The following is a 15,430-nucleotide window of genomic DNA, read 5'->3' as shown; positions in this document are numbered from 1 at the left end:
ATTGCTGTGGAGAGAAAAGAGTGGGAGGGAGAAGCCGCGGCAGCGTCACTCCAGGCAAATTGGATTTCCTTTCTGCCGCACTAATCAGTCTTGGTGGAGAGGGTTTAAAGAGGGCAACCCCATCAGCATGAAGTAAAGCTTCCCCTCGTGGCTCCTCCGTTTCCTGTCCCAAGGGGAAGTGGAAGGCCACGAGCCAGGAGACCACAAAAAAGGAGAAGAGGCTTTCCTGCGTCTGCTGCAGGCAAGCCAAATGGCACAACTTTCTGGTCAACAAAGAAAAACATATCATGTGTGGGAAAGGTAACTGAAATTTTTGTAACAGCCCAACTTGAGTTGCCAGCAGAAGAAACCCCCAATACAGTCATGACTGAAGAATCAGCCTTCTGTCAGGGAAAAAAATTACTGCTATCAACAATGCAACTTATAGACAATTCTCACATTCCATTTGCTCTGGTCCTGTTAGCTAGGGATGATGGGAGTTGTAGTCCCAAAACATCTGGAGGGCCGAGTTTGCCAATGCCTGCTCTATAGTCCTATGAAGAGTGTCATTGTGTACATTTGTTACTACCGGCGGACCAATTTCTGCTTTCACAGCTTTCCAGCTCCTCCACAACTCACACCTGTCCCTTGATGCAGCCACTGCTTTCCACCAGCACTTTTTGCAAAACAAAACAAAAGCCACTTTGCTCTGACAGCAGTGAAGCCAGAAAAGCCTGAGCTGCTTTGCATTCTCTTCTCACGTGACTGCAGCAGCAGAGGTTGTGGATTGCATCTCCCACCAGCCTCAGCCAGCCTGGCCAATGGTCAGGAATGATGGGAGATGTGGTGAACACCTGGAGGGCACCACATTGGTGACCCCTGCTGCGCACGTGCACATAGGTAGAAAACTGCTGTACACCAGATCAGAATTTGGTGAACTAGCCCGGTAGTGGCAGCAGGTCTCCAGGGTCCCAGGCAAAGAGGCTTTCCCCATGACAAAGGGTCTGGAAACCAAGCCGTCGGAGAAATAGTTGAGGTCATTGGCAATGTTTAGCCTGGAGAAGAGAAGAACGAGAGATGATATGACAGCCATCTTCAGATACCTGAATGGTGGAGCAAGCTTGTTTTCAGGAGGATAGGACCTGAACCAATGGATTCAATTTACGAGAAAGGAGATTCCAACTCAATATTAGGAATAACTTTGCGGTTGTAAAAGCTGTTTGATAGTGGAACAGGCCACCTTGGAAGGTTGTGGACACTTCACTGGAGCTTTTTAAACAGAGTTTGGACGGCCATCTGTCAAAGATTCCTTAGCCATGATTCCTGCATTGCAAGGGGTTGGACTAGATTATCCTTGGGGTATCCCTTCCAACTTTACAATTCTATGCCCTTGCCCTATGCTCCCTGACTCTATAACCAGAAAAGGCAAAGAACAGAACCCAGGACCTTTTGCATGCAGAGCATATGTTTCACCACTAAGCTACAATCCTTCCCTCTTGGATGCAGCAATGACACCTAGAGTGGCAACCCTAGACACATAAAAGCACATTGGAGCCTCTCTCCCAGAATCTGTGTCACACGTTATTTTGATTAATGCAACATGGAGTGCCAAAGATAACACAAAGTAGCCGGCGTGCTGAACAAGGAACAGTTGAATTGCTTGAGTAAAAACACCCCAAGGCAGCGCTGTGTCCTCCCCACACCCTCTTACCAGGTTATGGTCATACATACAAGTAGAATCTACTCCATCTATTTCATTCTCATCGAGGATAACAACAACCCTGCGTGGGATACCCTGCTCCATGTCATCACCTTACATGTCCCAATTGCCAGAGTTCATTTCATTGGTTCCTGACCTCCCGAGGCAAGGTCGCCCTCTCTGTGCTACAAACACACACACACACACACACACACACACAAACACACACACACACACTTTCATCTCTCGCTTCCCACACAGCGCAAACTAGGAGCAGAAAAAAAACCATGCCACTTTTACAGACTGGAAGGAATGCAGAAAACCTGCATGTTTCAGGGACTGAACTAAATCTCCTTAACGGTGAACTCATCACCTCGGGAAGCAACACACACAGACGAGAAGGGACAGGGTTCCCCGGGGAGCTTGTGCAGCCTGCGCCCCCTCCCTGCTTGCTGGGAGACACATTCGGAAGGAAGACGCTTCCACCAGCTCCCTCCTGAATGGCAAATCCGAATGACTATACCCTCCGCATGAATATTCATGAATTCCTCAAACTTTTTTGTCTGAGTGTGTCGAGGCTGACATCACAGCCCGGCAGAGCTGCCAGCAAGAAAATCCTTCTCTCGCCGCCCCCCCCCCCGCCGCCTTTCAGTTTCTTCCTTTGGGGGAGAGTAGGGGGTGGGGGAGGGAAAGGAGGGGGGGGTGCCTGGCTTCTTTCTTCTTCTTCTTTTCTTCCCCCTGTTCCAATTCAGAGCGACTTATTTTGGTTCCTTACCCTTTGGCTCGTCCATCACTGCCTCCTCCTGTGCCCACTTCCCGCTCTCCCCTCTCTCTCTCTCTCTCTCTCTCCAGCCTCCTTTGCTCAGCTTCGGTTGGCTCTGCGAGGGGCACATTCGGCGGGGCTATTTAACGGTCCAGCACTGTGGGTGGGAGGGGTTAGCTTAACTCCGCATGACTCAGAAGGAACCTAGAAGCAGGTCAGTGTTGTGCTGTGCACTCACACACAGTTAAGACACACAAACACACACACACACACACTAGATATCTCAGGGTTGCAGCCTGCTCTAGCCCCCCAGGGCCTCAAGTGCCACACACCCCTTTTTTGTTGGCAGCTGAGGTGCCTTTTCTCCAAATACTAGCACGCTTTGCCTCCCCAACTTGGAGAGCTGAAACCAGAGGCAGATAGATGCATATCTATCTCCCTGTGGCCGGTCCTTTGCCGGGAGAACAGTGACTTTGCTGTGTACAAAACAATGGCTTTCCTGCCTCTGAAGTTGCCTAGCACTCAAGAGACAGTACAGGAGTGGGAGACGTGTACATGGCCAGGCCTCCTGGCCTCCCCCAATTCTGCTAGCTTCCAGGCTATGGGTGTAGCCAAGGGGGGTGCAGGAGGGCAGGGGGAGAGCTCCCCCCCAGATCAAGTAACTTAATAACAAATACTTAACTAACTGAGGTTCTGTCCCCCCCTCCAATATGAAGCCTGCCCACCCCCCTAACATAAATCCTGGCTACACCCATGTTCCAGGCTTATAAATATTGCCGTCGATTTATTACCGTTATTTATCCCCCACCTTTAAGGATACAACACCCCCACCCCCACCCCGGGGACTTAATAAGTAACAAATAGCAAGGTAACAAGTAACAAGTTACGTAATGAAATTGCTTAACAAGTAACATTTGCTAATAACAAAGCTCACAAACAATATTAACGTATAAATGTAGTCAAGAACAAATCCGTTTATTGTAGGACCATGCCTGTGCACAAAAATCAACACTACAATAGTTTAAAATATTAAAATTCATTACATACTATGCCAACAAAACCTTCTTCCCACAAAATAGAAAAGGAGGGAAAACGAGCAGCGAGTTAAACAGCCAATGAAGGGGTCTTTACATTGTCGTCCATAAATCTTTCCCTGGCTTTCATGGCCTTCATCACAAAGACCGCTACCACATGGGTAATGCGTGGGTTTGCATCAACTAACAAAAATTTTACTCTATCTTCAGGACTAGTTATAGAGTTGGGTATAATTTGCAGCAATGCGTCTCTAAAGTCCGAGTAAATGGGGCAATAGAGGAAGTAATGTGTAAGATCCTCTTTAATTTTCATAAGGCAAGGACATAAACGATGTTCTACTGGGGTTTTTGTGTATCTACCGGTCAGATAAGCAGTTGGCAATGTTTGAAACCGTGCCATAGTGAAAGCTCTCCGAAGGGTGGGATCAGTGATCTCCACCAAGTAGTTGGCACAGATTTTGACTGCTTTTACTCGGGGGAACCAGTAGGAAAATCCAGAGTTTTTTATCTTGGTGGAGTCCAAAAGGGCGTCTTTTTCAAAGATCCATTCCTGAACTTTATCAGGGCTCCACAATTTGAGAGTATTAAACTCAGGTAGGTTGTATCTAGATAGAATGTCTAGTAGGCTTTTATGCCAAATGGTATTATTTTGTAATGATACAAAGGCTTGTTTAGCCAATGAGGTGTTCGGGGCATCTATGAGGTTGGTGAAAAAACGCAGGAATCTTAAGTGGGCTCTGGTAGACACAGAAGGTAATCCTACTTCCACTCTTAGGAGAGCTGCCGGAGTAGTCTATGCTCAGTGATATTGGCCTTCCATCCAGAACACCACCTCCATCCTGGTTTATATCAAATGGAGGGTTATTCACCATAATTCTTTTTAAAAAATAAAACAACAACAAAACCCTTATTTTCATTTGATAAAAATTGCCTATAGTGCAGGAAGGCACTATAGAAATGAAATATAGGATCAGATGCAGAGCGGGGTTGTGGGTAACTACAAAGAGTCTCATGGCATATTCATCAAAAACATTCGTTTATCTCCTGAGTTGCAGGTATGTCTATGCATCGGGTGTGTGCATAGACAGTGAGATCAGAAGGAAAAGAAATGCCAAAAGGTACAGCTGCCAATAATTACATTATCAACAGTTGTTGATGACAACACAGACGTCCTGGCATTGGCAAGCTAATCAACATATGTTGCAAGGGTTGTTTTGTTTTTTTTAAATCCTTTGTCCTGATTTGTTCCACAAGTGATAGCACTGAACTTCTCAATGGATTGTAATTCAGTAGTTTCATACTGCAGTCTCCCTTTGAAGTTCCTTTGTTGCCCAATGAACATTTTAAGTTCAGCTATAGTGTGTCCTGGGAGGTTCAAATATACACCCACTAATTTTTGCAAACCCTATATATCAGTAGCATGAAATTTCCAATGTCAAGAGTTTTTAAAAATGTGTTTGCTTCAGTGTGTGTGTCCTAAAACTGTGTTTTGAGTCAAGTTTGCACAGTGTTGTACACATCATTATGATTTGATGTGGTTCCATCCCCACCAGCTTTCCACCCACCCACCCCACCTCCTATTGGTGAAGTTTTTGTCCCTCCAACTCTGCCCCACTAGAAACCATCTTTCTGTGGCTGCCATCTGCAGCCATGGGATTTACTCCCAGGTAAGAGAAGAAAAGTCTAAGTGAACACACAACAGAAGTAAAGTTTAAACTTATCCTTAGCATTTATAGCCCCTCTTTTGACCGACAGACAACTCACCTACTACCACCTTTTAAAATGCCAGCAATCTATTTTTTCCTCCGGTGAGCAGTGGCTGGTGCAACTGATGTGCTCTTGTGCAGAATGGGGTGTTGTTATTGGCAAGAGAGGCATGGAGGGAGGGAGCTGCTTGGAAGCCCCATGGAATCCAATAGGACATACTTCTGAGCAAACATGGTTTAAAAGGCAGTCTTAGTTCTGAATCAACAGAATTAGGACAAGATGGCAGGCAGTGGCGGTGGATGGGAAGTGGGGTGATACCCCACCTGATATTTGGAATGTATGACTACCCCAATAAACATTTTCACTGTATAATTCCTCCTGGAATTCACCACACATTGTAAAATAAGTGAAGCTGGCTTGAGGAGAAAACTGCGTCAAAGTGCAGTATTTTATATGCTGGTCTACAACCGTAATAAAGATTTGTTGTTGTCATTGCAGTAATTTAGGAAAATAAACTACGAGATGCTTAGAGATTGAGGGTAACATCTAGTGTACAAAGTGTACATGCATTTAGCATTCCATGAATGAGCCTCATGCTCCTGATCTGCCCTCCTATAAGAAGATTCAGGAGTTTTGCTACTATTTTCAGCTAGCTATGGTTTGTCATAGGCAAACCCAGATAAATTGTGGTTAGTTTTAACTATGGTTTAAATAAACAATCCAACGTCAATGGCTTCCCTAAAACATTGTTAAGATTAACCATAGTTATGCACCTTGCACACAACAAACCACATCTACAGTTAGTTGAAAATGAGAGGAAAAACTTACGATTTTTCCTTATGCCCACCCCAGAAGAGGGGAGAACACACAAGCCTAAGGTTCATGTACATACCGGTAATGCTAAGCTAAAATATGTGTGATTCAGGCAGTCATTTTCTTACTCATTGCCTCAGTTTCACTTCTTTAAAATCTCACATAGTCCTGAATGGCTGGATATCACCATCTTTAGTTTAAATTCTCTTCTTACAAATAACAATACAGGAGTCACATGCCCTGTCCTATTCAATTGACATTCTAGCCTCAGGAAACAGTGGTTTATTCCACTGTAGGTTCAGAGCGCACAAAAGTGTGTGTATGGGGGGGGGGGGAATATGCTATTTCCCACATGAGAGGGTAGAGTTGTGATGAGTCAGCTCCACTTCAGGTCGCATGGGTGACATTCATTTGTGGACATGTGGTAAGCAGAAAATGAACACTGCTCAGCTTGCTAAGCCTTTTCCACAGGTTATGCAGTCAATTGTTCATTTGCTCACAGGGTTTTTAAACCACAAGCCGTCTGCTTCTGCTTGCAAGAAGCTGGCTAATTAGGGCTTTTCTGCATGGCTAGCTTTTTATCCGTTAAAACTGTGGCTGCTTTTATTTGTACTGCACAGTTCATACACCTGATATTGGGTACTGCTAGGCTTACTAAGGAGTCTTTGCTGACGTACATTGTAAAAAGCATTTTTGGCAATCCCAAGTATACTATGTTTTTCCATGTGAGCTACAGAAGCAGCTCTTTTGTGCTAATTCTCAACATTATTATTATTATTATTATTATTATTATTATTATTATTATTTAGAAAAGAGAAGTGTCATTTTCCATCCCAGTACAAGGAGATACTCATTTGAGAGCTGAAGCACAAGTGGCTACACATCTTTGGGCTGGCAAGCAACTGCCAGGAGTTCTGATCCTTATAGTTGCGTGGCATCACGAGGAAACAATGCTGTCCTGTAGTTCCTCAAAAACTATTCTAGTTAGAAGAGGAAAATGCGGAAGTATAAGTAATGTATATTTTCCTAACATTGGGAAAGCTCCTCAAAGTCGCTTTCCTGTTTTAAATTTTGTTCTCTTACACTTTGACTTAGGAAATACGGCTGGAGTCTAAGGAATGGGGAGGAGCAGGGGCATGGTACCAGGAGACAAATGCAAAGTTTGTGGGCCATGTCATTCCCAGTTCACTAATAAAAAGGCAGTCATGCAGTATGAGGCCAAACTAAAAGGTAAAGGTAAAGGTACCCCTGACCATTAGGTCCAGTTGCAGACAACTCTGGGGTTGCGGCGCTCATATCGCTCTATAGGCCGAGGGAGCTGACGATTGTCCGTAGACAGCTTCCGGGTCATGTGGCCAGCATGACTAAGCCGCTTCTAGCTAACCAGAGCAGCACACGGAAATGTCGTTTACCTTCCCGCCAGAGTGGTACATATTTATCTACTTGCACTTTGATGTGCTTTCGAACTGCTAGGTTGGCAGAAGCTGGGACCAGACAATGGGAGCTCACCCCATTGCAGGGATTCAAACAGCTGACCTTCTGATCGGCAAGCCCTAGGCTCTGTAATTTAGACCACAGCACCACCCACCAAACTACAGATGGTCAAATTCTCTTCTGGTTTTATTTCTGGATTTTCTCTATTAGTTTTTATCCTATCCAGAATCCTAGATATTTTAGTCTGGTTATAATTTAAATGTTTGATCCTTTGCTGGATTTTTGCTACAAATCCACACATTACATCTTGGGTAATAAAGACATATCCTTGTATACTCTAGTCTTTACTTCAGGATCCAGGATCCCTTACCATATAAACGGGAATTCCATCTTTCTCACAGTTAAATGAAAGCTTTTCTCTTTAGGCAGTGACATATTTTACAGAAACTACAGGCAATACAGTTTTTCAAAAACTTGCCCCACAACTTGTAGTCTATTGAGACTAATCCAATCAAGATTGGCTAAATAGGTAACAGACAGCAATTCTATGCAGTTACCTAAGTGTAAGTCTGATTGAACTTAATGGGATTTACTACTGAGTAGGTATGTAAACGATTGCAGCCTTCACTAAGCACAAAATATTTCCCCCTTACCACAAACCCCCGTATGCTGAATCATCACATCTGGGTTTTTCCTGCTAGTATCCCCCCAGACGAGTGGCAGCATCAACTCATGTTTTTTTAAACAGTTCTCTGGTTTCTAATGGACTTTACTGCACTATCGCTCTTGTTACAGCTGACAGTACAAGGACGGTTTAAAGTTGAACTTGCACAGGGACTTGCCACATGCCCTGTTGAGGCATTGGCATGCCTTTCCCAACTTCCTTATGCTAAAAAGCATGCCTTAAATAAAAGAAACACAGAGCAGCACTACTTTCTAGGGAGAAATGTTTTTCTCTAAACAGTGCCACAGACAATGTATTAGAACATAAGGGGACTTTTCATGGCGTCTCAATTTGTAATGTGTTTTAAAAGCCCCAGATACACCAGTGATGTGTGCCAGTGATACTTGAGCTTGCCGTTGTAAATATGAGCCTGTATATAACTCAGGTAGTGTGGAATCCATTAGGGTCACCTCTAGACCGCCAATATTTTGCAGGGATGATTTAATAGCATACTGGATATTTAGATTTACACCATTAAAGTGGAGTAAAGTGCTCCAGCACAACAAATTCACTTAAAAAACCAAAACCAAAACTGAATTTTGCGGTTCAGAAAGTGCCTGGGAAATGCACTCAAAAAGTGTGGGATAAACAGCTGCTTAACAGGAAGATGCATAGCCACTGTGCAAGCAAGTTAGGATGAATGCTCAATAAACATATTGTCTGGAGTGGACCTATGAAGCCCTGATCTCTAGACCCACCATTCTAATGTGGCTTCTTCTCTCTGGGGTCATTTTACAAGTGGAGAAGGGTTTTGTTTTGTTTTTGGTCTGAACATTAGAGGAGGAAAGAGATTACCCTCCTAGAACATTAAAATACATGAAAACCTCAACACTGGGCCTAGAGATACTTAGGTGAATGTGCTATGGCCAGCTTGCTGCTTCAAAAAATGCTTTTGACTTGTTTAGGGGTGTTTGTCAAAGGCAGAAAACATTAAACATTTCTGCAAAACTTTGAAAAACTGATCACTGCCCACTTTGAATTCTAATAACTACACAGACAACTGCAGAGGGTGTTTTAGAATAATAAAGAAAGAAGAGGAAATTGGGTGTGGGGTCAATATATGCTCAGTGTCTGGGCAAATAATTAGATCTGGAAGGAAGAAGTGAAAGTCTGACAAATTGCCTGCCAGGCTTCTTTTGCTGGGGCAGCATAAAGTTATCACAAAGCTTCCTGTTTCCAGCTAGTGACAATCTTACAATTGCCGAAGGCTAAAGTCAACAAAACTCCACCATCGTAATTGGCACCAAGACAGAAGTTGCTGTGTTGGCGCCTAAAGTGTGGGTTCGTCCACACTTCTGCCTACTTCATGCTTTCTAGACATGGGTCAGAGCGGTTCTGCATTTACCCCACAGCTTTCCCCTGGAAAACACGCTCTTCACCACTGCACAGGAACAAATGGCAATCTGCAGGAAACCTGATTCTTATTTGTTCCAAATCAGAGGTAAAGAGCAGGTTTTACCAGGGGAAAGTGGCAGGGCAAAAAGAAGGGGTGGGGGACAAGCCCTTAGTGTTTAACAAAATATTGCCAGTAAGGAAGGATGCAATGCAGGGGATCACAAAAATCACAAAGATCTGGGAGCCTTCGTAATGTTCTCCATTTAAATTAGGGTTTCCCAAACTTGGGTCTCCAACTGTTGTTAGACTACAACTCCCATCATCCATAGCTAGCATAACCAGTGGTCAGGGATGATGGGAATTGTAGTCCAAAAACAGCTGGTGACCCAAGTTTGGGAAACCCTGGTTTAAATTGATGAGCACATTAGAGGAGTTTAATAAGCTATTTCTTATTAAATATACAATAGGTCCTCTTTCTCTTTTACTTACTTTCTCCCTCTGCTGCTATCCATGCCTCCAGCTTGGGCCTAATCTTCTAAACTACATAATGGAAGAGGTGCCCTTATACTCACATTTATCCTTCTAGCCTTGGGTTAATTGAGAAGCCTTTGATAAGTCACCACCTCTCATCTTTAGTTTCACCAGGGTTAGAATTAGCAAGTCATGTATGCACTAGTCTGTTTGATAAGCCACTAGGGCTTCAAGATGGACAGTAAAGGGTCCCTAACCACCTGATCTGTAAGGGCAATTAACTCCCCCAGGTAAGACTGGAACTACTTCTGGACAACAAGTATCTACTGTGCTCCTGGACCTCAGATTCCTGGTTCCCATATATGGCACAGTGGCTGCTGATACAGTGGTGCAGTCAAGACAGGGTTTGGAACAGAAGCCCAGCAGAATGAGCCAGAGTAAGGGCCCCCAATGCAGCAAGGTTGGCTTACCAAATTTTGAGATTGGCCAACAGCAACTTTCAGTAATCCTGGAAGGGGTAAGATGCAAAAGGTGAAAAATCAGAGATTTCTGATCTGCTCCTGAAAGACAGAACCATCAGGAGGGAATTTCAATTTGCGTACCTAAGGGATGCTTGGACAGATGGATCTCTACGAAACTGGGTTTTTGAAGATACGTGGCATTTTATTCTCAGGTCCTTCTCTGCACATACTTGCCACTGCAAAAGCATGTGAGATAGCTCTTTCCATCGTGTCTCTTGACCATTAGCCAGTACCAAGACAACAATGTTCCAAATATTTATGTCTTATCTTCTTGTAGACAGAGCATAGCAACAAATGATGAGGGATATCTTCCAAAACTGCCTTACCATGACCCTAACATCCTCCATGCAGAATTGTAGAGGGCTTCTGCTGAAAATAAAATGTCAGGGCTTTATCCCTTTTTGTTTGTCTATGAAAGTATTTTCTTCTTTACATATACACAAACATTAAATAAACACATTCCACAAATGCTCACTGTTTCTGTATGTTAAAGTGCTTGGAAACATGGGGGGGGGGGAGAAGAGCAAAAAAAGGAGCAGGTAAGTGAAAAAGGAAAATATATAGTGCAAAGCCAAGACACATCATATCTAAAATATATTTTGTTCCTCTTAGTCAGCTATACAGCATTGTGTCAAGCCATTGCTACCCCACACTTCCCAATACATTTGCCTGTCACTTTCCTTATCGCAAAAACTCTGATTTTGGGGAAAGTGAGTTTGTTGCCAAAGACCTCCAAGTCAACTCTAATGGCAAAACCTGAATTGGCTGGTATCAAGATTGAATCAAAGCTTAAAATAACATCAGTCTGGAAGCAGCCTTTTTGTATTCAGTGGTCTGTGTTTGCTTGAGCTTGAGTATGGATTAAAGAATCTGAGCTCCTGTGTTCTGATTCGATACATGATGTCCAATCACAGAGCATTTCAGGATTTGGGCCGCTGCCATTGGGCTTTGAACTCTGAGTTGTGATTCGCAGCTTGGAAGTTTAGACAGCCAGTCACGTTGGGAGTGGGAGTGGCCCAGACTTTCAGGAATGTATATAAGCAGCTGCTTTGCCCCTGTTTCCCAGTTGTGTAGTTCAATAAAGGTTCCTGCTGTTATCGCTGTGTCTTGCCTCGTGGAACCCACCTACACTTCACTGGCGACGAGGATGGGATGCTAGGCTAGGTATGCTAGGCTAGCTTCCACAAGCTGAAATCACTGATGGGGACCTGTCGCCTCAGCTGAGCTGAAATCACTGACTGTGGCCACAAGGCAGGTCACACACAGAGCAGACGTCATGGCCACCCAGGGCCACACCACTTCACTTTGCTTGTCTGTTTTCTTACATTTCTATCCTTTTTTTATTCTATCATGGAGCCTGAGGCAGTATACATATGGTTTCTGGGTGGCCACTCGTCTAGCCAGACCCAGAGCTGCTTAACTTCAGCAAAGTGGCAGTATCATAAGATAAATTGCCATTGTGCCGATTTAGGAAGTTTGTATCTAGTGTTAAGTCCTTCAAACAAGATAAGTTAGTCCTCTAATAATCTATTTATGTCAGAAAACCCAAATTTGTATCAGAGTGTGAAGGGAAAGGCTTTCCTGCTGTCCTCAGCTGAGTAATACTGTGCACAATTATAATCAGGAAAGGATCAAATACAAACTATCTGCCTAGGCTGAACCAAAATGTTACTGGCTGGCTTAATGATAACAAATTCTTGTTATTTTACAGCAAAGTGCTTGGAACTTTGTCCTTGCCAGCTACCCATAAGAAGAGGCCCATTGCAAACATTTCCAGAATTGCCCACCTATGTATTTGTGAAATATGGGGAAGTTTCAGTTGCAGGGTCTGGGATATTATGAATGAATTGTGATCACCTTTAATATATTAAGAGCCTTTTTAAACTGGTATGTGCATTCTGTGTATTTCACAGAAAGACCTAGAAATCCTTGTTGAATTTTGTGGTCAAAAAAGATTTTGGGATGAAGGCAGATAGATCTTTAAGAATACAAATAAGACAATGGAGAATATTCATTTTAACAACATTGGCTTTCTTTCATGAATGACTTCATAGTTTTCCACCATGGCATGTCTAGAGTGGTTTGTTGTGTGGTTTGACATTGTTTGCACTTAACTGTGTTATTATTTTCTATACTGCCTTTCATCTGAGGACCACAGGGTCGTTTACAATATAAAAACACAAAAATATGTAACATAGTAACAAACAGAAACAACCCCTCCCCATGGCAATAGATTGTTTAATTAGCCAAAGGCCTGGGAGAAGGAGAGTGTTTTTGCATGACATAAAAATATGTAAGCCCCCCTTTGAATACCATTCCACAAGGAGGGAGTCACTGCAGAAAAAGGCTTGCTCTTGTGTTGCTACCCTCCAGACCTCTCATGGAAGAGGCACACAAAGAAGGGCCTCAAATGAAAGTTGGTAGTAAGCAAAAGTCAACCTTGCCTGTGGTTGTCTTGTTCTTGGAGAGAGATTGTTAGAACGAAAAAGGCCAGAGTTGAGATTTAAGGTGTGTGTGAAGGAGAAGTTGGAGTCAGGAAGAAACCAGAGACAGAGAGAGACATTACTTATTTCTTTCTGAATCCAAGGTTGCAGCTATGGAATAAGTTCTGAGCCCTTCAATCATAGGCTCAGATTGTATATATGTGTAAATAAACCATAAATACTAAAGACACCACAGTCTCCACTGTCCCTCATTCTGAGAAAATCAAACCCTTGGTGAGAGCCTAGAACCCCTGGAATTTTGCAACACTCAGAGATTGAGGTGGCATGCAACACAATAAGGCAGCTTTCTGAGAGTGAAATGAGATGTTCCAAGGTTAATTAAAAAGGAACATGGAAAAGAGGACAGTCTTAACCATGTTTCTCACTGCATGTGGATCTAGAAAGTACTTTAAATTGTGGAGGGACATTCTGATGTTTGATCAAGACGATTATTTTGGAAAGTCAAAGTGGTGAAGGACAGTGAATAAGATTTCTGACATGTGTGTGTATACGGTCAGATATCTTTTCTGCATGTTAACTGCATGCCAATGCTTTCCTAATCAGATGCTAGAAAGGTCTGTTAAGAATTTTTGTAATTGTGGGTGCATATTTTGCAATATTAACACGGAAAGCTCAAGATGCACAAATTCAGTTTTAAAATTATACTTTGGCTGCTGCAGGATGAGACTGTATACAGACTCTGTACTCTGCATACAGAACACATTTTCACAAATGAGAGTAGCCCTACTCTTCAGTTCATGATGTTTGCACATTTTCTGAAATCCACCCACTCATTTCGCAGAAGTAGAATAGAACAGCCTGTACACTTACTTGTATAGATCTGGTTTTGGTGACCCCTAGTGGTGTTCATGCGGGAAGACAAAGCTATGTCAAATGAAATGATAGTCTATCTAATCTGTCCATCTATCTATCTATCTATCTATCTATCTATCTATCTATCTATCTATCTTATATATAAAACTTAGTACATTAGTGATTACATCCTGCATTCAGAATGGGGTCACACACATACCATTTTCTGGATTTGTATTGTGGGTTCCTGGTCAGCGATAGCTGCTGCACAACATGATGCTATAGTCTCCCTCCCCCAGTTAAAAGGAATTTCTAATATATCCGTTCAGGATTTGTAGCAAAAAGCATTGGGTGGAACAAATCTCACGGTCTATAAATGGAACGTTCAAGGTGATGCCCAAGCCTTATGAGAGCTTTGGATCACGGAGCACGTTCAGAAGCTTAACACTCCATATCCCTCTTTTGCAGATCTAGAGAGAGAGAGATTCTCCCTATTTGAAGTTGACTCAGGCATACTAATCATGCCCCAGATCGGCATCGCCCCGCTTGCTATTAATCCCCCCACCCCTCGCTTTGAACCTGGTCCCGTTTTCAAACCAGAATAGTCTCAGGTCCTCCTTCCCCATTCTAACCAGTTTCTCTGCTGCTCCCTGCTGGTGAATTACAAAAGCATACAAACTCGTACACACTATCGGGGTGCCAACTTGTATAAAATATTGGGCGAGCCCAGGTAGTCTCACCCCGTATAATCAATCACATGACGCAGTACACACACACTATTTGAATGGCAATGCCCATCAACTGGGGGGGGGGCGGCTGCCCCTCGAATATTTTATTGTGGGGCCGAAGGGACCTCGAGTTGGCTCCTATGCACACTATACATTTATCCCCAAAGTAGTTAACCCAGCACAATACTGTACACCCCACCATCAACAAAGTAAAGTACAGTTCCCAAGATTCTTCGCCAGCGGAATGGGGGGGTTGGATCGTGCTTTAAATGTAACCCCCAGCCAGACCCATCACAGAGTTGCAGCGGGAAACGGCTGGCTAATAAAAGTATTCTTCCCAGACCAGCAAATTTAACCGCTGACCCGCATTACCCCCTACAAAGATGCATCCCTCGGCTATGACTTCCTATTCCCTCAAGCCCCAACGTAAGGAAGAGAAGAGTAGGTCTTCTTCGCCTCCACAATAGCTCTTAACTATCCATATACAAAAGAAAATTATTCTCCGGCTACAAAATTCCCGAATTTGCATTGGAACTCTAGGGGCGCAACTGCACTTCGAGTGAATTTCCCGATAAATGTAATGGGGGGGAAGCAGCAGGTGTCCCCCACCTCGTACGCCTAAAGTGGTAACATAGAATTCACGCCTTTTCTACCTCGGGTCTTATTGCGTGTGGAAAATACAATTTATTTATTTTTTTTGAAATTTGCAAACATCGTACAAGCTGAAGTGTTTTTTTACAGGGGATTTTTGGCGGGAAATGCAAACCAACATCGGCACCGCCTCCGCAATCTTAACAGTGGACTGCAATACCATTTGTTGATATTGTCAGTGCTAGTAAGAGAAAATTAAAAACCCACTTACTGTTTGTTTGTTTTTGGCCAAATAAAAAGTAATAAGAGTTTCAGAATAATATAGTAACAGCGTA

The 15,430-nt window shown here is 43.3% G+C and overlaps 1 protein-coding gene across 1 annotated transcript in view; it reads right to left on the bottom strand.

The window, feature by feature from the left end:
* Positions 1-2,609, bottom strand: part of ENTPD1 (ectonucleoside triphosphate diphosphohydrolase 1) — a 33,646-nt gene extending 31,037 nt beyond the window's left edge. Inside the window, exon 1 of the mRNA XM_081911483.1 lies at positions 2,454-2,609. Within this exon, the coding sequence (XP_081767609.1) occupies positions 2,454-2,571 (118 nt within the window). The 5' untranslated portion in view covers positions 2,572-2,609. The remainder of the gene's footprint in view (positions 1-2,453) is intronic.
* Positions 2,610-15,430: the final 12,821 nt, after the last annotated feature.

The sequence above is a fragment of the Podarcis melisellensis genome (assembly GCF_964234715.1).
Source record: "Podarcis melisellensis genome assembly, chromosome: 5".
In the NCBI taxonomy this organism is placed as follows: Eukaryota; Metazoa; Chordata; class Lepidosauria; order Squamata; family Lacertidae; genus Podarcis; species Podarcis melisellensis.
This window is presented reverse-complemented; position numbering and strand designations above follow the sequence as displayed.